This window comes from Ursus americanus, chromosome 10, assembly GCF_024610735.1.
Source record: "Ursus americanus isolate L20-20 chromosome 10, mUrsAme1.1.p, whole genome shotgun sequence".
NCBI classification, from domain to species: domain Eukaryota; kingdom Metazoa; phylum Chordata; class Mammalia; order Carnivora; family Ursidae; genus Ursus; species Ursus americanus.
In genome coordinates, this window is record NC_142136.1 from 62,282,231 (window position 1) to 62,303,257 (window position 21,027).

The 21,027-nt window shown below is 36.7% G+C and overlaps 1 protein-coding gene across 3 annotated transcripts in view; it reads left to right on the forward strand.

The window, feature by feature from the left end:
• Nucleotides 1-21,027, forward strand: part of TRPC4 (transient receptor potential cation channel subfamily C member 4) — a 192,805-nt gene that overhangs the window by 35,753 nt on the left and 136,025 nt on the right. For all 3 annotated transcript variants that reach the window (XM_087865171.1, XM_045796917.2, XM_045796918.2), the window contains exon 2: nucleotides 14,769-15,173. In XM_087865171.1, coding sequence (XP_087721297.1) covers nucleotides 14,796-15,173 — 378 coding nt within the window. In that variant the 5' untranslated portion in view covers nucleotides 14,769-14,795. The remainder of the gene's footprint in view (nucleotides 1-14,768; nucleotides 15,174-21,027) is intronic.

A 21,027-nucleotide genomic window follows, 5' to 3' on the forward strand; every position in this document is an offset into this window, starting at 1 on the left:
GTGTGTGTGTACCACCTCTTTTTTATGCGTTCATCTATCAGTGGACACTTGGGTTGCTTTTATAATTTGGCTATTGTTAATAATGCTGCAATAAACACAGGGGTGCGTATATCTTTTCAAATTAGTGTTTTCACATTCTTTGGGTAAATACCCAGTATTTATATTATATGGTAATTCTATTTTTACAATTTTCGGGGACCTCCATACAGTTTTCAGCAGTGGCTGTAACTGTTTGCATTCCCACTAACAGTGCACCAGGGTTCCTTTTTCATCACATCCAAAACTTGTTTCTTGTGTTTTTGATTTTGGCCATTCTGGCAGGTGTGAGGTGATATCTCACTGTAGTTTTGATTTGCATTTCCCTGATGATCAGTGATGTTTAGCATTTTTCATGTGTCTTTTGGCCATCTGGATGTCTTCTTTGGAAACACGTCTATTCGTGTCCTCTGTCCGTTTTTTAATTGGATTATTTGTGGGTTTTTGGTGTTGAGTAAGTTCTTTATGTATTTTGAATACTAGCCCTTTCTTGGATGTGTCATTTGTAAGTATCTGCTCTCATTTAACTGTATCTTTATATTTTTAAATTCTCAGTTTAGTGCGCAAAGACAATAGAGGTTCAATAAAGTTTCTGTAGAGGGGACCTCTGGGTGGCTCAGTTGGTTAAGTGTCCAACGCTTAATTTCGGCTCAGGTCATAGGGTTGAGACTGAGCCCTGCATTAGGCTCTGTGCTGGACATGGAGTCTGCTTAAGATTCTCTCCCTCCCTCCCCCCCTCCCCCCACTTTCTTTCTCTCTCTCTTAAAAATAAAATAAAAAAACAAAGTTTCCATGGATGAATATACCAGAGAATAATAACTTAGAAATAATATTTCTAAGTATCTAAGTTTGTTATTATATTCAATAATGAGATATTAGAATAAAAGATTCAAGTCTTTTTTTTCTTAACTTAGCAGAAGCTGTAATTAAGCCATAATTTCATTTCATATATGTAAGTGAATGTCTTACAAACCCAGTGTAAAGTGATCATTTCACACCGCACAATTGTGGTTCCCACTTGTAGTTCTAGTAGAGTGGAGTGAAGGATAATGTAGTAGAACACATATTTACGGTGATATTTTCATTCATTCTGGCTATTTTGTGAGAAATTTTACACTATCTTTTAGGGTAGCTTACATAGGATCTTCTGCTAGAGGAGAGAAGCACCTCACTTTTAAAATATTTGCCATGATGGAGGTACTTCCCTATCCAGGAAAAACAATTTTAGAAAAAAATGTTATGCTACATTCCAGGGTAACAATAAGTGTGTTTACGTTTAGAGCATATTGCCTCTTTATGGCATGATTAAGATTTGGACTGACTTCAAGCTTAGACAGATGTTCTTCCAAATATTTCCTCTCAAAAGAAAGGTGGTGAAATGCTTGACCAGTTGATCAGTGTGGTGAAATCAATGGCTTGCTATTGTATATATGATTTATTAGTATTGATTACTCTTCATAAATTTGAAATATTGAAAATTTTTATTTTCTTTAAAAGAGCTGATTGATTTTTAGCTTAAAAAAATCAAGCCAGGGTCACCTGGCTGGCTCAGTCAGTTGAGCTTTGGACCCTTGGTTTCTGCTCAGGTCATGATCGAGCCCTGTGTCAGGCTCCATGCTCAGTGGGAAGTCTGCTTGAGATTCTCTCCCTCTGCCCCTCCCTCCATTAGTGTTCTCCCTTTGTCTGTCTTTCTCTCAAATAAATAAGTAGGTCTCTTTAAAAAAAAAACCAAGCCACTAAATAGAAGGGAAATACTCTTCTTGTGGGACTCTTTACTTGAAATAATAGATTTACGAACTTCATATTAATTTATGTCACAAAGTCTAAATTATCAACTGTTGTATCATAGTTTTCTCATTTACACTGGTTGATATTATGACGATTATTCTTATTTAGTGTCCTGTTGTGTTTTTATTACTATATTAAGTAAATTGGTAAAAATGCATTTCTTTACAAATGTATATATTTTATTTTAATAGCTTAAACCTGTCTATCTACCTATCTACATATGTTGCATCTTGGAGGATACCTCAAGTAAAAGTAATTCGTTCATAGCCCTATTAATTTTATAAGACAGTTATACTTCCCCACTCTTACAAGACTGAAGCTGACAGATAAATATTAAATGCATGGGATGATAATAGATTATTAGAAATTAGTTCTCTCATAAACTCTGAACCTAGATGATTAACATCTCGTAGTTTGAAAATTAATTTTATAAAATTAACAAATATTTCTTGCATTAAAAAATAAGAGTATATACAGATCATTACACTTTCATGAGGTGTATCATGGAATAAACGTGCCAATTACCTTTGTCTCACTTTTAACAAATAAAATATTGACAAATTTTTTTCATGAGTTTACATTTAGCAATTTTGCCAGATAGAAATTCAGTAAAACTAAATATAATCACCATCAAATGAATGTCTGCATATCAGCCACTTGTTGTATATCATATGACATTTGCATACTTGCTGTATATCATATGACATTTGCATACTAACAACAATGCATGTCTGCAACATCCTCTACCTTCACTGATAGAGAGACTAAGTCTCTGGGAGATGAGTGGCTAATCTGAGTTTAAGAGAAAGAAGTTTTCAGTAGCTGGGAGCTGTAATTATAATGTGTCAAACATCTGGTTCAAAGTAAGAAAAGCAATATTTATAGATATTCCAATTTCTGATACTATGTAGAAAAAATATTTGATTGATGGAAATATTTTTTCACTCTTCATCTAAATGTTCCATCCGCACATACAGAGAGCCTACAAGGTTTTTAATATCATGGCACTTTTGAATTCTAATTTTGAATGGAAAATGGAAAATTCACAGCTAAAATATCAACCCCAAGCTTCACTTTCTGATAATTTCAATAAACCAGCAGCCACTTAGAAAACTACTAAACTGTTTTACTTGAAGCGGTGTGGGATCGTTTCTATTACAATCAGAGTAGATCTTGGTAGTTTAAATCTTCAGTTTTCCTTAATGCAACCGGATCTTCAAGAAGCAGAAAAATCTCGCAAAGATCTAAGAGCTGTTTGTAATGGAGCCAGAGTCAAATGGAGGATTTGATGAAGTAGTCCATAGTGCGTTCTCATTTCTTAAATCAATACTTTCAATTAGTTTAGGCGAACTCTTAGAATAACAGGAGACCTCACTTAAAGAAAACTTGTTTTATTTAATTAAAGCTTAAATGAGGACTTGATGGAAAATAAGTTGTGCCACTTATGTAAATAACCCTATCATATCTGTTAAGCATCCAAAGCATATAGCTAATTGAATTTAAAAGAAAATGTTAACGTGCTTGCTGATAAAAGTGGTTTTAAGTTAGTCTTAAATATTTCAATTCCAATATGCTGAAAAGATGAGCTTCTAGGATGAGTATTTAAAAATCATAATACAGCTTTATATCACTAAAAATGATCACAATGTCATAGGACTAATAACTGTACAGAGTAACAAAATTCTGTGGACAGCAAATCCATCATAAATTTGGACAATAACCAAATAACCTGGAAAAACTGCTTTGCCAAATAAATTTAATCCGTTAAGTTGCTATGGTAATTACTATACTCGTTGGAGGTATTTAGGAGATGCTAAATTCCTTGTGCATAATGAACCTTTATGAAGAGTATTCTAAGCATTCTAGTTTAAAAAAAACCTAATTTGCCTTTGATTTGCATAACTGATGTTTGAGTTCAGTGTAGAAATAAACTTGGTTAATTCTGAGGACATGAAAAGATTGAGTAAAAGATTTAAAAGTTCAAGACAAAAGGAAGAGACTGCATTTTACAATATTTATACCTTCTACTTTTCTGTTAACTATAGAGTGCTTGTAGAATGTTAAATACTCAATCTGAATTATTATCCAGAAATAGTAAAGGAAGTAAGAATTGTCATGCCACACAGTCCTACCGAGCTTTAACCTTATGCGTTCAATTGAACATTGAGAGTGAAACCCGCATTTAATTATTTACCATTGCTACATCTTACATGAGTGTAGGAGTGCTAACAACGCTGACTCCATCTTTGGTCTCCATCTTGTTCTCCACCCTGGTGTACAGAGGGCCCTGCTTGAGATAATAACCTTATGACCTCACTATCATGCCCCTCACTCCATACAAGCTCAGGATTAACATCTGAACTAGGTGGAGAATAGAGGCAGAGAATAGCTGTGTAGGGCCCTGGATTTCCCACCCACCCGTTCCCCCTGTTAGTAAATCACCCTAAATAAAACTCTATGTAAATGGTATGAAATGGCTTACTTTGTTTTTCTGTATTAAAGTACCTTCTCAGTATAAAGGATACATTATTGACCCTCCTCCACCTTCTAACAATGAGTAAAGGACTAAATTATGTTGTCTCTTCTTGTTGCATCCATAGTGAATTGAACCATGTTACCTGAGAGGCTGAGACTAGAGAATGGGAAGGGAGAGATTAGGTGCCTAGAACTTACCGTGGGTCTTTTTCTTAGTTAAAACTGAGCAGGCATCTGTGAACCTGGAAATATTCCTTAGCAGGTGAAGACCCAGTGGAGATGTGACAAATAGGATTCCATTACCTTGAGTACCAGTCAATACCACAGCCAAGACTCAATTTGCAAAGAAGCCCAAGACCTGAGGGACAGACTAATGTTTAGGGAAGGTCCAGCATTTTTGGTAAGGACTCAAAAGAATTCTCTGGGAGCTCGTAATGAGGGAACTAAGGTTCCAAATTAGAGATCCACTCAGTACACAGGTAATGCAATCACGAGAATTAGGGAGCCTGATAAAAACCAGTTGCTGAGAAACTAGATGGCTTTTCAATAGCAGAGTAAAGGCAAATGTGTAATATAGGATAAGAAAAAAATGAGCATAAGATCAGGAACACATTTATCAAGCCCTTGTGATTTTTTTTTCAGGTTATTTTATCTCAATATCTGTCCCAAGGGGCACTAATAATAGTGTTTACCCCAAGGCGTTTTCCTAAGAATTAATTGACTTCATACATGTAAAAATTAGGATAGTACTTGGTGTGTACTGAGTTCAGTAAGTGTTTTGTTTTTGTTGCTATGTTGTTTTGTTGTTTCAAGGGACTGGGGTTTCAGATGGAATCTTAATCTCTGGAGATCTAAAGAGGTAAGAACTAAATTCTTAGGGACATGAAGGGACCAGCTTCATTCAGAAGCAGCCCTAATAGAACTATGGTTCCTACCTGCCTAGACCAAAAATTGGTTGGCAGTGTGGGATAGAATCTAGCTTGAGGGTGTTTACCACTTCTGGCTCTGATTTGTTACTGAAACCATTAGTATTTTCATTGGTTATCCTTTTGCTACAGCTTCTGGATGCAATACTTAATGGCTGTGTGACCTTGCAGAAGTTTTTAAACTTTTCTGAGCCACAGAAACTTGGCTTTTCCTGTGACTTTGTATATTTCTTTCATATTCCCAAATTTATACAATCACTGAAAAGAACAGTATTTGATAGGAAATAATAAGGGTCACTAATTGATTTAGAACAAAATTGGGATAACAAAAATTCTAAAAGATGTAACAGGAAAGTCATTGGGGTATGGGCCGCCTGGGTGGCTCAGTTGGTTGAGTGAGCGTCTGCCTTTGGCTCAGGTCATGACCTCAGGGTCCTGGGATCGAGACCCACATCAGACTCCCTGCTTAGTGGAGAGTCTGCTTCTCCCTCTGCCCCCTGCTTGTGGTCTCTCTCTCAAATAAATAAATAAAATCTTTAAAAAAAAAAAAGTCATTGTGTAAAAATGTGACCACTTATCCTAATAGTGGGAACTAGAATAGAATGGGGAGTTTTTCCTCCTCTCCATGCCTTTAAAAACTTTATTTCCTCTTCCCAGAATTCCTTGCTTCTACATAGTCACCGGGGAAATAACACTCAAATATTTAGATAAAAGTCTGCCTCTTCTAGCAACCATCTTGACGCCCTCCCATGGCACACCTACAATAATGGCTTTCTCTTCTGAATCCCAAAGAAATATTATATAAATCTATAATCTATCCTGGAGAATTTACTGCATGGTATTTACTATTGGTTATGGGCAAAGCTCTTTTTCCACTTGATAACATTCTCCCTGAGGTCAAGGATTTCTTGCTGTTGTTTTAGCAGCTCTCCTGAGATATAATTTACATACATAAAAAATTCACCCATTGGGACTGCGTTTTATTTGATTTTATATCCTCAGCCTACAAAATAGTCTTGACCTGATACAGAATAAGCTGTAATAAATCTTTTTTTGAATCCTCCAACCAACATATGGAGGAATAAAGATTTCCAGCTGTCATGAAGCAGATGTGAAACTGATGCACCCTGGTGAACTAATTTGTCTTTGGGATTGAGACATTTGATCAGACTGTCCTCTGTCACTCCCACCCACTTCATGTACTTTTCCTTTAAAAAAATATGCCCTCAGAGGAGAGGACATTGCTTCACCAAAGGTGACCCCTTGCCTGAAACTGCAGTGGACTAATAAAAATAAATTGGCTTCAGAATTTACAACTTGGAACTTTGATAATAGCCTCACCATGGTGTCTTCAGTGACTGGAAATAGGGAGAAAAACAGTCTATCTTTTTCTTTTCACGTAAGGACGGGGTGTTTTAGGAATATAGAGAACAATGGATTTGAAAATATTCATGGATTCAGCCTGTAAAAACACACAAAAATTTTATATATCAGAGATGATAGGGGAGTCTAGTTTTATCCCCCCAAATGCTAAGACCTCTCATGGTAATGTTAAAATTGTTGTTCTATGGCAGATTATAAATCAATAAGTAGGAACACTGTTTTCTGCTTTATATTTCCTCTAAATGCTTCAGATAAAGGTTATATAAGAAATTAATGTCATATAATAACCACCCCATGTAGGGGGGGAGAAACAATATAGACTGTCTTATATACAGGTATAACAAATAAAGATATTTGTGGGGATTTGTAAAATTGTATTCTTCGTAAGAAAATTCTAGCTCCAGCATAATGATAAACCTGTGTATTTTCATTATCCAAACAAAAAAGTAAATTTTTACTTAATAAAAAATAGTACTTTGTAGAGATAAAAATAACAAGTTAACTTCATAATATAATTAATATTTAGGTGAAAACTACAATGGGAAATTCTAAAAACTTTATGATATTCAAAAACCGAATTGCGCTTTGTGGTTACCATAAAATAAACAGATTTGAAACTATTTCTTGTAGTTGTGTTTATCTGAACAAGTAATATATTTTGGAAATAGTTCCCTTGGAAACATCAGTGGTATGTAATGAAACACCCAATCTATGACCAAGAACGGGAAAATCATGTATCAAAGCAGAATGCAAATACTCCAGTATTTATAAAAATTAAGTAAAAAATTATAGAGCTTCATGGAAACATGAAGATCATTTTGTATAACTTTAATGGAAGAATAAAAAGAGGGACAAAGTTAGAAATATGTTCAAGTTCACATGGTTTATTGGCAGAGAAATGACAAATCAGAGACTAATAGAATCATAGAGTCTAACCATCATAGTCATTAAAGATTATCCAATTTATCCATCTCTTTGGTTCCTGAATCTTCTCTACAACATTCCCATAAGTTGTCTCTTCAGTGTTTGAATACCGTCAGCAACAGGGAGTTTACTAGCCTTTGAGGTAAACATTCGATATTTGAACAAACCTGACTATTAAGTGACCACCCTTTTATTGAGAAGAAAGCTTTTTCTTCATAATCTCTGCCTCTTAGTCTTAGTTCTGGCTTTTGGAGTTGTGATTTTTGGGGGTAAAGGTCTGCAAAGGAGAAAAATAGGTAAAAATTAAAGCATTTCACACAAGCTATTGGTAGCTTAATGACTGTTGACTGGAAGTCCAGTTATTCACTGTTGTATTTAATGGGCCACCAAGAGCTAAACCAATTTTAGACAAATGATTAAAGCAATTTGATCATATTAATTTTATTCCTTTACCTAAAACAGCAGTGGAATAACTCTAAAAGTATGGTCATTAATTCATTGATTCATCAACGAATTTGTGGCACTTACCGTTTGCTTAGTTAGCACTGTAGAGGCAAAACTGTATTAGTCCCAATCTCCTGTACAATAAATAAGAAAAGTTCTAAATCTAAGAGGTCCACAGAGTTTATGAAGACCCATTAAAGAGGCCACATAATCCTTCCTTAGGAGGCAGTGAAGAGAAATCCTCAAGGCTATGATACTTCACAGAAGGTTTTAAAACTTGGCAGGAGCTTCCAGAAGCTCAAAGGGAGGAAAGGTATTCCTGTTGTAGAGAACAGTATGAGAAAATGCTTAGAGCTATAGTGGCCAAGTAGTTCGTTAGTGTAATATATGGTTTTCCAAGAGTGATCTTGGGAAATATGTCTAAGAAGTCATTTAGAAACCAGATCTTGGAGAGTCCAGTATTCTGTGATAATGTCAGTATGTTTTCCTGTGACTGATATCAGTCACTTAAGAATTATAAAAGAGTCATTTGATCAGATTTACATTTTGGCATGATTAGGTATGTGGCATTGTGGAGGCGAAACAGAGAGGATGTAAGCATAATATCAGTCAGATGATTTAGAAGGATATTGGTGAGACCATGTAAAAACCATGTAAAAACAATGAGGAGACAGAGTCGGTCAGCAGTATCCACAGGAAATGCCACAGAGCAGTTGAAATATGGTGAGTAAGACTTAAGAAATGATCCTTACTATTATTTTATGTTAGTTGACTTACCTTTAAATAGCCTCATGCGATTAATGAGTACCACATTGGACAGCACAGGTCTAGAACTTGAGAGAAGTATGGCCCATGAGCATGGATTTTAGAACATATTTAAAACATATGGCATATTTTAAAGACCCATATGGGTTTTATGGAACATTTCCAATAATGGTAATGGGTGAGAATAGCTAATGAGAGAGATAGATGGAGGAAAGAGCCATGAGCAGAACCCTGGTAATAATATTTAAGCTTTAGATGGAAGGAAAAGAAGCTGGAGGAACCATGAAGAGAGAGGTCATGTTGAAGTAGAAGGTAGAGCATTAGAGAAGAGTGTCATAGAACTCAAGGCAGGGATGTTTTATCTAGAAAGGCTCAGTCATAGGGGTTGCTAGAAAGCCAAGTATTATGTGGACTGAAAAGCGCCAAAATGTATCTGGCAACTAGCAGGACATGACTGACTTTAAGAAAAATATTTCTCCCATGATGGCGATAAATACCATGTCGGAGTAAATGAATAAATGGCAGATAAGTTTAAACTTTATAAAATAAAGAAAACCAGAGACGAGAGAGAGAATTGCCAAAAATAATTAGAATTTTAAAATAACTAAGTGAAAATAAAGTACACTGACAATTTGAGAAGAGTTCAGTTTGCAGAGAGAAGTTTAAGGTCTGAGAGAAGGAGGGGGCTGATGTGAAGTTTTAGAGAGTTGGCAATGGCCAAATGCTCAGGCAGCGGGAGAGAGGACATCTTTTCCTCTGAAATTTGGGAAGATAGAAATAGATCGATGCACACACTGTAACTCTCGGGGTGAAAATTCAAATATTGACAGTCGTATGTATTTTCTAAAACATGTTTTCTAAATCTCCTGAGATAAAAATCAAGATAAATAAATTTTTTGCCCTGTAAATGCATTCTTCCAGGTATGTGTTTTGTTTTGTTTTAATAGGGATAACTAGGGTTTAATTTTAAGTTTGGTACTTGTTAAATCATAAGGGCTTCAATTTTAAAAATAAGCGTAATCCTGACTTCCTCTTTTAAAATCTTTGGATGTCAGGGGCGCCTGGGTGGCACAGCGGTTGGGCGTCTGCCTTCGGCTCAGGGCATGATCCTGGCGTTATGGGATTGAGCCCCACATCAGGCTTCTCCGCTGGGAGCCTGCTTCTTCCTCTCCCACTCCCCCTGCTTGTGTTCCCTCTCTCGCTGGCTGTCTCTATCTCTGTCAAATAAATAAAATCTTTAATAAATAAATAAATAAATAAAATAAAATCTTTGGATGTCATAATATTTAGTTAGTAAAGGGTTTTTCCTTTCATTAAGTAGTATAACATGAACTTCTTGAAATTCACAGAAATACCCTTAAAACCCTTCAGAGGAATTTAGTAGTTCATTGTGCTTTTATATAGAGAGAGAAGAGAGAACTTTGTCAGGTTTTGGTCAGGCTAAGTCACAAAGCATTTCAGTGAGTTATGTGGCACTTTCGGTACAAGACTTACAACTCCTGAAATTCGCATCTAGTAGCCCACCTGAGGAAAGGAGGAAAGGGTCTGGGATTCAGAATAGCAAAAATCAGAGCATTTGGCATTTTTGTGGAGTACGTATGATGTCAAAGATTAGAGATAATGTACTATACCAATGGCCAGAAAGAAATCTGAATTGGATTGAATGTGAATAAATTGTCTTGGAAAATATATTTCAATAAGAGTCCAGAAAAGGTACAAAAGCAACTTATATATGTGTAATAACATACTAACAAGAAAATGAGAGTCAAATGTCTCACTGAGCCATGAAATCACACCGGTAAATATGAATCTTTTGAATGTAAACTGGGGAATAATAAGAGCAATTTTATATAGTTAAGAAAAATTTATTTTAACATTTAATAATGTCTATTTGAGTGGAGATTTCTCTATATTTTCTTTATCTCGTGTTGTTTGGAAGTCCACTGTTCTTCCCACTGCACAACTACGTCCATCCTCCAAACCATACGCCTTCTGATCCGTATAAAGATGTAGGACCTTTGTTTTTGTTTATGTTGCTTAGATAACTGTGTTCTCACATCTAGTGACAATTTTTTTTTTTATTTCTCTTGATGGCAAGGTGTAGCTCTCTCCAGCTTTGTGATTGCTTTAATCCCCAACACATTTATGGAAACTAAAATTTAGGTTAATTAAAAATTCATATCTAGAATTTGAGCTTTTCCCCTCCACTTCCCATCTCTCTTCTGAGTCTTTGAAATGTAACTTGATGAAACAGTCATTTCACTACTGGATGGTATGTTATAAAGGGGGGGATTGAAATCAATTCTGTGATTTCATGGGGGAAAACATCTTTTCCTCCCCAGAAAGCTCATACTGAAAGTGCAGGACCAGAACGGGCTTTTATTCACACACTTGAGGTCAGGATCTTTGCTGTACCAAGCCTCCTGTTCTCCCAGAGACTTTGTATCTGGCAGCAATTCTCTAGTCGCTGACAAGTGTGTCCGCTCAGGAACCCCATCAGCTTTATCAGCACCTTGCTCTCACCATTACATTCATCTATCCCGGTTTCAAAAAGCTCAACTTGATTTTTGTCCTTTGATTAGTATACCTGCACCTCAAGTAATCCAGTCTAAAAATTACATAATCTTCTTTACTCTTTTAGAGTTTATGCAGACTTGTTTTATGCGTGTTTTATATTCTGGTGTAAATAATTAAATTTCATTTATTTAATGTATTTAAATTCTTCATATATTTAATATATTTCAAATCTGCCTATCCTTCCCAATTCATATCCGATTTTACATTTGCTTCAAATCCGAGAAACTGCAAGAGGACAGTATTAATAGAAGATCATCTAAAGCACTAACTCTGATTCTTCTCATTCATTCCTTTGATGGTGTTGTTTGCCTCACTTTATGGATGGAGAAACAGGTTCCCGAATGTGATGTCTCATGCCCAGTTCAAAATTTAAATACAATTTTGACTAGAATATGTCTTCCTTTTTTTTTTTTTTTTAAGATTTATTTATTTATTTGACAGAGAGACAGCCAGCGAGAGAGGGAACACAAGCAGGGGGAGTGGGAGAGGAATAAGCAGGCTCATAGCGGAGGAGCCTGATGTGGGGCTCGATCCCAGAGCACCGGGATCACGCCCTGAGCCGAAGGCAGATGCTTAACGACTGGGCTACCCAGGTGCCCCAGGGCAGTATCACATTTTAACCCATCCTATGGAGTTTACATTTATGACAGTTATCTGGATTAAATGAAGTAGATTTTAAGAAATCCAATTTCTCGTTATCTGTGCTCCCCCAAGTTCTCCAGTACCGTCTATGTTGTCCACAAATCCCTTCATTGTCACTAACATCTTGCGATTTGGAAGGCAGCTATGCTCACAATTATCCCACCAACGCACACCATCCCGAGCTTTAAACATGGAAGTCAAATGCTGTTTACAGTCAGGGAGCCTGGGTGGCTTAGTCGGTTAAGCGTATGCTTTCTGCTCAGGTCCATGATCCCAGGCTTCTGGGATTGAGCCCCAACCCCATGTCGAGCCCCACCCCCATGCTCCCTGCTCTGTGCGGGGAGTCCGCTTCCCCCTTGCGCTTGCTCTCTGCCCCTCTCCTGTGTCATGTACATGCTCTGTCTTTCTCTCTCTCTTTCAAAGAAATAAATAAAATCTTTAAGACAAAAAAAAGCAATTTACTATCTATTTCTTTATTTGATATCATCACTAATAAAATGAGTAAGTGAAATAAAATAAAATAAAATAAAAATTTTCCATCCTCTGGGCTGATTCCTAATCTAGACTGAGTCACAACTCAAAGTTATGCTACTCTGTGTGTGTGTGTGTGTGTGTGTGTGTGCATACCTTCATTTTAACCTGTATTTTTGGTAAGCCACCTTCAAGCATTAGTCTTAAGCAAACAATCATTGGTGGCAAACCTTGAATTCAACTCTAAAAAGGAATATTTATATATTTTCCCAAGAGTCCCGTACCCTTCGCAAGGGTAAGGACAAAGTGAGGAAATAAAGAATGTATACTGTTGAAATAGAATATAAAGGCCTACTTATTATCATTATGAAGCATTTACATTGTAGTCCTGGTAAAATTACAATGTGAAGCCCATTGACATTGTTTCCATGTGCTCTTGTGGATGCTGACATGGATTGGGAGGGAAGTGCTGTCATTCCAGATCAGAAAATTATCATGAGATATGTAGCATCATAATGATCTTGGTTTATTGAAGTTTTAGTTATACCAGAAGAATATTAAATTGTCCCTGTTATCCCATAGTATAAATCTGTATATTCTCTCCTGTGATTCTAGTAGGTTAAAGCATCTCCAAATACTGAAATTATAATCAAGCTTCAAGCAAGTACCTTGCACACCTAAAATTAATAGATTTGAACACCAGGATCACTCTTCATTTTTCTCTAAAAAAATTAATATTGTCATTTAAAGAATTCACAACACCCCCTGCCTGCAATTGTGGAAATGAATGCATATCATCCCTGTGTAGTTGGTCATTATACATTTAAAACACCAAGACTCATAAAATGTGAAATATTTGAGAAAAATATTCTGGATTATGAGATTCTTACATTTGCTTATCTATGAAGAGGCCTTAATAAAATACTAAATCTAATAAACCAGAAGGGAGCAAATTATGAAATAAAGGTTTTGCATGTAATATCCTGAACCTAAATGTTTGAGAAATTGTGATTAATAATCTGAACACCAAAAAGTGAAACAACTACTTGGTAACTGAAATTCCTATTAAATTGAGGTAGCATGCAAGCAATGTATAATTTCCCAAATTGAAAACATTACATTAAATATAATCACACTTGTTAATTCAATGCATGTTTAATTTACCTTTAAAAGTATTATTCAAATCAGGTTAATTTAATCTAAAATGATTAGGTCTAAAAAGATCAATTAGAATGAATATGCATGTTCCGGTACCTAGAATCCCCCATTAATTTTAATTTAATAGTAAACGTATGTAAATAAACAAGTGAGTTGAATATAAATAACATAGAATAATAAAATAGCTCAGATCATAAGTATGAAATCAGGAACTAAGAGCAATCAAAAATTTATATTCAAAACAACAGATTTTTCTGTAAATTTGTTTCAGTGGGATGATACTAAATCCATATAGTTTCCAGTGACTTTGTTTTTATCGATTTATCTTAGGATGATCTTTTATTTATTTAAAACAATTCTCTCATCTTCATCTGTATCTTTACTGTAACTTACAAAGAATACATTTTGCAGTGAATATATTCCTGTCTTGTGGTTTATTTCTTCATGATATTAAGGTAATAGAATTAAGAAAATAACATTTTCATAATAAACTCTCTCTCTATTTAATCCATTTCTAAATTCTTCCTTTGGAAATTGAACTGCTTAGACTTATCTTGATCATTAATATCATTGGTCTTTTCCCCCTCGGTGAACTCACTTACAAATGGGGGAAAAATTATACTCATCAGGCTTAGTATATTTTATTGACATTAATATTATTAATTCATATTAACTTTGATGTCAATACTTACTAACTTTAAGAACAGAATACATGAGAAATGAGAAGCCTTTTGCTAAACTAGTGATATTTCATAGTTTAGACAGCATCTCCATGACTAGCAAAATTGACGGTGAATGATACATTTGAATATCCCTGGTCCAGTTTTAGGACCTCATAGATATAACCTTTGATTTCCAAGGTTCTCTGCTAAAAGCTGCATATATAAATGATAAATTTTGTAAATATTTTCCAAAAATTACAGGTATATACTCTGACAAATGTCGCTTTTAAAGTAACATTTTCAATTTTTATTCCTCTTAGATTAGGACTTTGTAATTGTGTTTCTAGATAACTGAATAATTATTAAGTCTATTTCTACTGTTGAAGGAGAAAGGAACTCTTATTACATGGTATCATTGTCATTGGCATTATTGTTAGTTGTTAAGTGTGACAAATCATGATTAAAAAGTGTACGAGCACTAATCCTTGTGTTTTTCGGGTTCTGTTTGCACTTTCAGAGACAAGGAAATAGCATGGCATGAAACATGGCTCAGTTCTATTACAAAAGGAATGTGAATGCCCCCTACAGAGATCGCATCCCTCTAAGGATAGTCCGAGCGGAATCGGAACTCTCACCATCAGAAAAAGCCTACTTAAATGCTGTGGAAAAGGGAGATTATGCAAGTGTCAAGAAATCCCTGGAGGAAGCTGAAATTTATTTTAAAATCAATATTAATTGCATTGATCCTCTTGGAAGAACTGCTCTCCTCATTGCAATTGAAAATGAGAACTTGGAGCTCATTGAACTACTTTTAAGCTTTAACGTCTATGTTGGCGATGCTCTGTTACATGCCATCAGGAAGGAAGTCGTCGGAGCTGTGGAGCTGTTACTGAACCACAAAAAGCCCAGTGGAGAAAAACAGGTACGTGCCAAAGCACCGTTTTCGATAGATTTTCCTTGTAGAAGTTTTCTGTGGATATTCACATTCTCTGCAAAATTTAAGAATTAGAAGCACGGAAATCGGAACTATTAGGATAGAGAGCTAGTGGCAGGTACACACTTCCTACCCGCTGACAGTCGCCAGCACCGGAGCCTTCTGCCCTGGCAAATCAGACCTTTAGTGAGAATTAAAGCAAAGGAAGGAGCCCATGGTGGCTTCCCATTCATTGGAAACATTTCTACGTATTTATTACTCAACCTAGAATGTTGTTTGAGGCTTACTCTGTAGGTGCGGGTGTTTTTTCTCTTGTCTCTTCATTTCCAACATTCTACCGCAGCAGGCTGAATTCTGCTATTTTCCTGTTTAATGTCTTCGCCTGTCCTGGGATTCTCCATCTTACAGCAAAAGTGAATCGTATCACCTAATTTTGTTATAGTTCATTAGCAAACTGTAGTAGAGTCTTTTAAATGGAGGCAAATTTTTAAAAAAAGGATTACTACAAAATCACTATAGGTTTAACTGTGTGCCGAAGTGTAGCTGTATCTTCGTGTCCTCAGTAGAAAATACACTCAATGGCACACAATTCTACAATGGAGAGGGGTTTTTTCCTATTTTCCTATTTTTTGTTGTTGCTATTTGGCTTTTTTTTTTTTTTTTTTTTAACCACTAAGGAAGTGGAGAAATCATGAACAGGAACGAATAAGGAATCTGTTTTTGTCTGTCTGGACCCTTCCGTCTTGTGACTGCCCCGTATCTCTGTTGTCTGTTGGATCCCCTTTTCCTCTCACACTGAACTCTTCACTTCCCTGCATCGAGTCCAATTGGCTAATTGCGGAGACATCACACACACAGTGGTGGCTCAAACTCTGCCTTTTCAAATTTTTTTTTTAAAGATTTTATTTATTTATTTGACAGAGAGAGACAGCCAGCGAGAGAGGGAACACAGGCAGGGGGAGTGGGAGAGGAAGAAGCAGGCTCCTAGCGGAGGAGCCTGGTGTGGGGCTCGATCCCAGAACGCCGGGATCACGCCCTGAGCCGAAGGCAGACGCTTAACGACTGAGCCACCCAGGCGCCCCAAACTCTGCCTTTTCAAATGAAATCTTCCAACGTGTGTGATTCCACTCCGGCCGTTTCTGCTGTGTTGGAGAGACTGCTAGGAGGCTCTACATTCTTTGAAAGCCAGCTCTGCTGGAGCTCCTGTTATCTCTGCTTCCCCGGAGGACTTTTATCAGAATCCTTGCCATTATTAGCAGAACAACTTCATGGCTGGATGTCTCCCGAAAAGAAAACTCTCACCGCATTCTCAGAAGTCGGTGTTCTGTGGTCCGTTTTTCGGCCTGCCCACCATTCATTCCTTCCCCTTACCTGAGCCCAAGCTTTCAGAAAACAACACTCCACGAGGACAATTCTTCTCTGCTTGTTGCTTTACTAGCTTTTTGTTGTTGGTTTCATGCCAGTTGTTTGTGTGTTACCTTCCCATCATATCACTAAAATTCAAACGGCGGAAAATTCCCCTGTTGCATCTATCCTTTCAAACTTGTACAGGCCTTGGCAGAAGTGGACAGGTCATGGTAATAGCTAAAGATATATGTTATATCCCGGGTTTTTACCACCAAGGACGTGCAGGACACAGAGAGGGATGAGTAGGAGTCTTTCCACCTGTGTAAGGTCAGGTGCTGCTCCACGGTTTCTAATAAAAACGACCTTGCATTGTACGCCCTCCTGTCTTATGTCTATACAGGTGACCATGAAACAGGCGTTGTGACTGTGGTCCAGATCATTTTAGATTGCACCAAGTCTATAGAACAAAATTGTCATTAAGTGTCCTCTTTACATTTATTACTAATTAACTTTAGCTCTGTTTTCTAGAGAACACTGGCCATACATTTCAGTGTCTCTTTAGCAAATGACATTTGTACTGGCCAGAGTCATTTGGTGTCTGGAGAAGATATCTGCTATTATGAGAGTGTTTGTTGGAAGATATTCAACTTCTGAGCTAAACTCTAGTCTCACAAGTAGGTCTTGTCTCCTTACAGGCACTTGATCTGAACCCTGATTATTAACAAAAGGCAGTAAAGGTTTGCGGTCTGCCAGGAGTCAGAAATATCCCAGGCCATGTGTTTCTGGAAGATTTCTCTTGTATCTATTTGCTGGCCAAGAATTTTCCTTTTGTATTTGTACATTCTAGAATTCTTCTTCAGTGAAGGCACTGAGAATAAACAAACAAACAAAAAATGTATCTTTTTGTTTGAACTTGATAATTTTGAAAAAACAAAACCAATCTACCCCAGAGTTCCTCGGACATTGCTGTTAGAACGTAAGATGTATACAGTGCAGCAATAAAAGATGCTCCCTGGGCTGGGGTGGGGGATACAGTAAATCCCATTAGAGCTTGGCTGTTTATCTGTGATTTACTTAGATAATATAGCTCTCAGGTACAGCCAATATGTTTTGGAGTAAATTTCCATAAATCAGTGCGTTGTATGTACCAAATATGTTCTTGACAAGAAATTTTTTCTCTTATACGTTGTAATTTCTTAGATGATTCTAGTGATTGTTGTAAGCCATTTTGTGTATTATTATAATTTGCCAAATTCCCAGTCTCATTGGCATCCCCCAAAGACTCTGGGACACATGGCCATTAATTCTGTTGAGGTCACTAAAGCCAAGTGTTTAAACCTGAAGACAATAATATCCAAGTGGACAAAATAAATCTAACTTGTCCTGAAATGAGTCAAGAACAAAGATATAATATAAAAATGATACAAATCTGATTATTAGAACCCTTACTTAAGAACTTCAGTGTGGGCACCTGGGTGGCTCAGTTGGTTAAGCATCTGCCTTTGGCTTAGGTATGATCCCAGGGTCCTGGGATTGAGCCCCGGCATTGAGCCCCTCCTTGAGCCTGGTATTCCTGGCATTGGGCTACCTGCTCACCGGGAGTCTGCTTTTTCCTCTGCCCCTCCCCCACCCGTGTGCTCACTCTTTTTCACACAAAAATAAATAAATAATTTTCTTAAAAACTTAAAATATGACAAATGTGGATTAGGAAATATTTTTGTAAGTCTTCTTTTGTAAGTTTGTCACATATTCATTTCTTTGTCTGGAAGAAGATGCATTGTGTGGTGGCATCCTGAAGTCAGAGGAGCTGTGAGATTTCAGATTAGTTTGTGTACATTCTCCAGAGAACAATTTACTATTTGCATATGCTTATTGTGCTGGGTGCTAGGGAGCAGACGTTGTTCGTGTTCTTTGGATTCTGAAGGTCTAGTTGTGAAGAGAGACAGGAAAAATATCATGGGAATGTGAGTAAGTGTGATCACAATGGAAAAGATGAAGGAGAAATAAATTCTCCGGTATTGAGTGGATTTGGTAAATACAAGCTGTTAGGGGGTAAGGGGCATGAAGGGGTAGGAGAAGGGCCTGAAGAAGGAAGGGTGTTTAAAGGTGTATACCTGGAAAAAGTTAACTCCATTCACTAAGATAGAGACTATAGGACATGGTCTTGGATATACTCAGTTTTTGATTTGTTGAAATTGACATAGGAGGCAATTCGAAATTTTGGACTTAAGAAAGGGGTCTGGGGTTGTTATATAGATGACAGTGAGGCCTTTGAATTCTCCTGTCTTCCTGTCACTCTGACATGGATTTTCTTGTCTTGCTCTTATAAATTGTTTAAATGTTTGTGGTTGTTAGCCTAGTCAAAGATTTTCTCCATGTGCATCTAACAAAGGTATTTCAGTTTTGCCAGGTAAATAGATGGGCATAGATCATTAAATATTTCCTTTTATATTTAATATAGACCAATATAAATCAGGGTATTGAGTTCTAGTGTTTTATTTTTATTTTACTATCAACAAACGGAAAGAGCAATACTTCATTTCTTTCATATAGTAGATAGCATAGAGAACATGTGAGAAGATGGAACGTCATGTATTCTCACTGGGACCGCGCCCTTGCTACAACCGTTACTCTAATATTCTCTGATAATTTTATTGGACTTTCCTTTAACCTTCTGAGTACCTTATTTCTCTACAGGGAATAACTGAGAGTGTCTTCTTAGCCCTAGTTTTGAGTCAATTGATTGGTTACTTGACTTTTAATTATTTCCAGCAGACCTTTCTCTTTGACGTCATCTCAGGCCAGATTCAAGGCCACATTCAATTTCAGTTTCAACTGCTTCAGTACATGTTTATTGGAAACAGAGCTTTCTTTTCCATCCTCCACTTAGAAAGTGAAGAAAGTCTTCAGCACCATTAGAATCACTGGGAGGGTTTAATAAAACACGGATTGCTGGACCCCACCCCACCTGTCTCTGATCCAGCAGGTCTGGAATGAGACCCCCAAACATATTATAGTTCCAACAAGTATCTAGGTTACAGTAATGCTGCTGGTCTGGAGACAGCACTTTAACAACCTCTGACTTAGAGGGAGTTGAAAGTTATGCCTGTGATTGTACATTTTACGTTAGGTGTTGAACTATACTGTGCTAACCTGGCTTTCAGGAGATTTCAATTAATGCCCTTAAATACTAATGAGCAAGTGATATTTAACATATGAGAGTCTCCCAATTTCACTAGTATGTTTATTATATTTTTCCATTCTTTGGGAAGAAGATTTCACTAAACATTACTGATTAGTTCAACAGTTAAGCCTAGAGTATTTCATTTGAAGGAATTTCTTTTAGAGCTCTCTTCAAAAGAATATCAGATTTTTAGGGCCCCCTGGATGGCGCAGTCAGTTAAGTGTCTGGCTCTTGATTTCTGCTCAGGTCATGGTCTCAGGATCCTGTGATCAAGCCCCTTGTCGGGCTCCATGCTCAGTGGGGAGTCTACTTGAGGATTTCTCTCCCTCTCCCTCTGCCCCTTCCTCCACTCTCTCTCTCTCTCTCAAATAAACAAATAAGTGTTTTTTAAAAAAGAATATCAGATTTTATAACTGAGAGATCTTGGAGATTACCTAACCCATTTTACAAAATAGGGAAAGAGGGACCTGTTGGAGTTGGTATTTGACCTGACTACAAGGATCTGTATATAAATTAATAGCTAGAAAATGAACCTTGAGATAGTCTGAATGATGATGATGATGACAATTATTATTATAAAAGCAATAATAATACTAAATAATATTCCTTAAGCCTGTCACTATGCCAGTAACTGTGATAAGAATTTTGTGCAAAGGTAGGTGCTATTGTTATCCCCATTAATAGATGGGGAAATGAAGGCATAAAAAGGTGAAATTGTCATGTTCCAGATCACAAAGGCAGGAAATCAGTGCTGGAAGTTAAGAGTCATGAAAGATAAGTGTATGCTGTCCAGCAATAGCCACTACATCAATTTGAACAGGAGTTACTTAAATTGTTAATCATCCTAATTTGAGATAAGAGATAAATTTACAAGAGTCTCTAGATCTTCATATTCAGGAGATCTTGAGGATCTCTATCTTGAATATTATAATGTCACTTGTAATTTTGTTGCTCAATAAATACTAAGGAATAACAAAGTCATTAGAAGATAGGAAGTGCTGGGAAGGAGCAGAGTTGAGGGATAGAGATGTTGACTTCCAGCCCCATTCACCACCTGATAACCGGACAAATCTCTCAATCATTCTGAGTCTTATTTTTCTTGGCTGTTAATTAGAATCATAGTATGAATTTATTTGCTTCTTAAAGTCTCCTGTTCAAATTCTATAAAAGTATTTTATAAGGTGACACATAATAACAGCATATTCTAGTTACCAACTGTATTATGCCATAATCTGTCTTCCTGTTGACAGATACGTTAATGACACAACATATGTGGAGAAGATGAAGTTAAGCATTGGCAATTTACCCTCT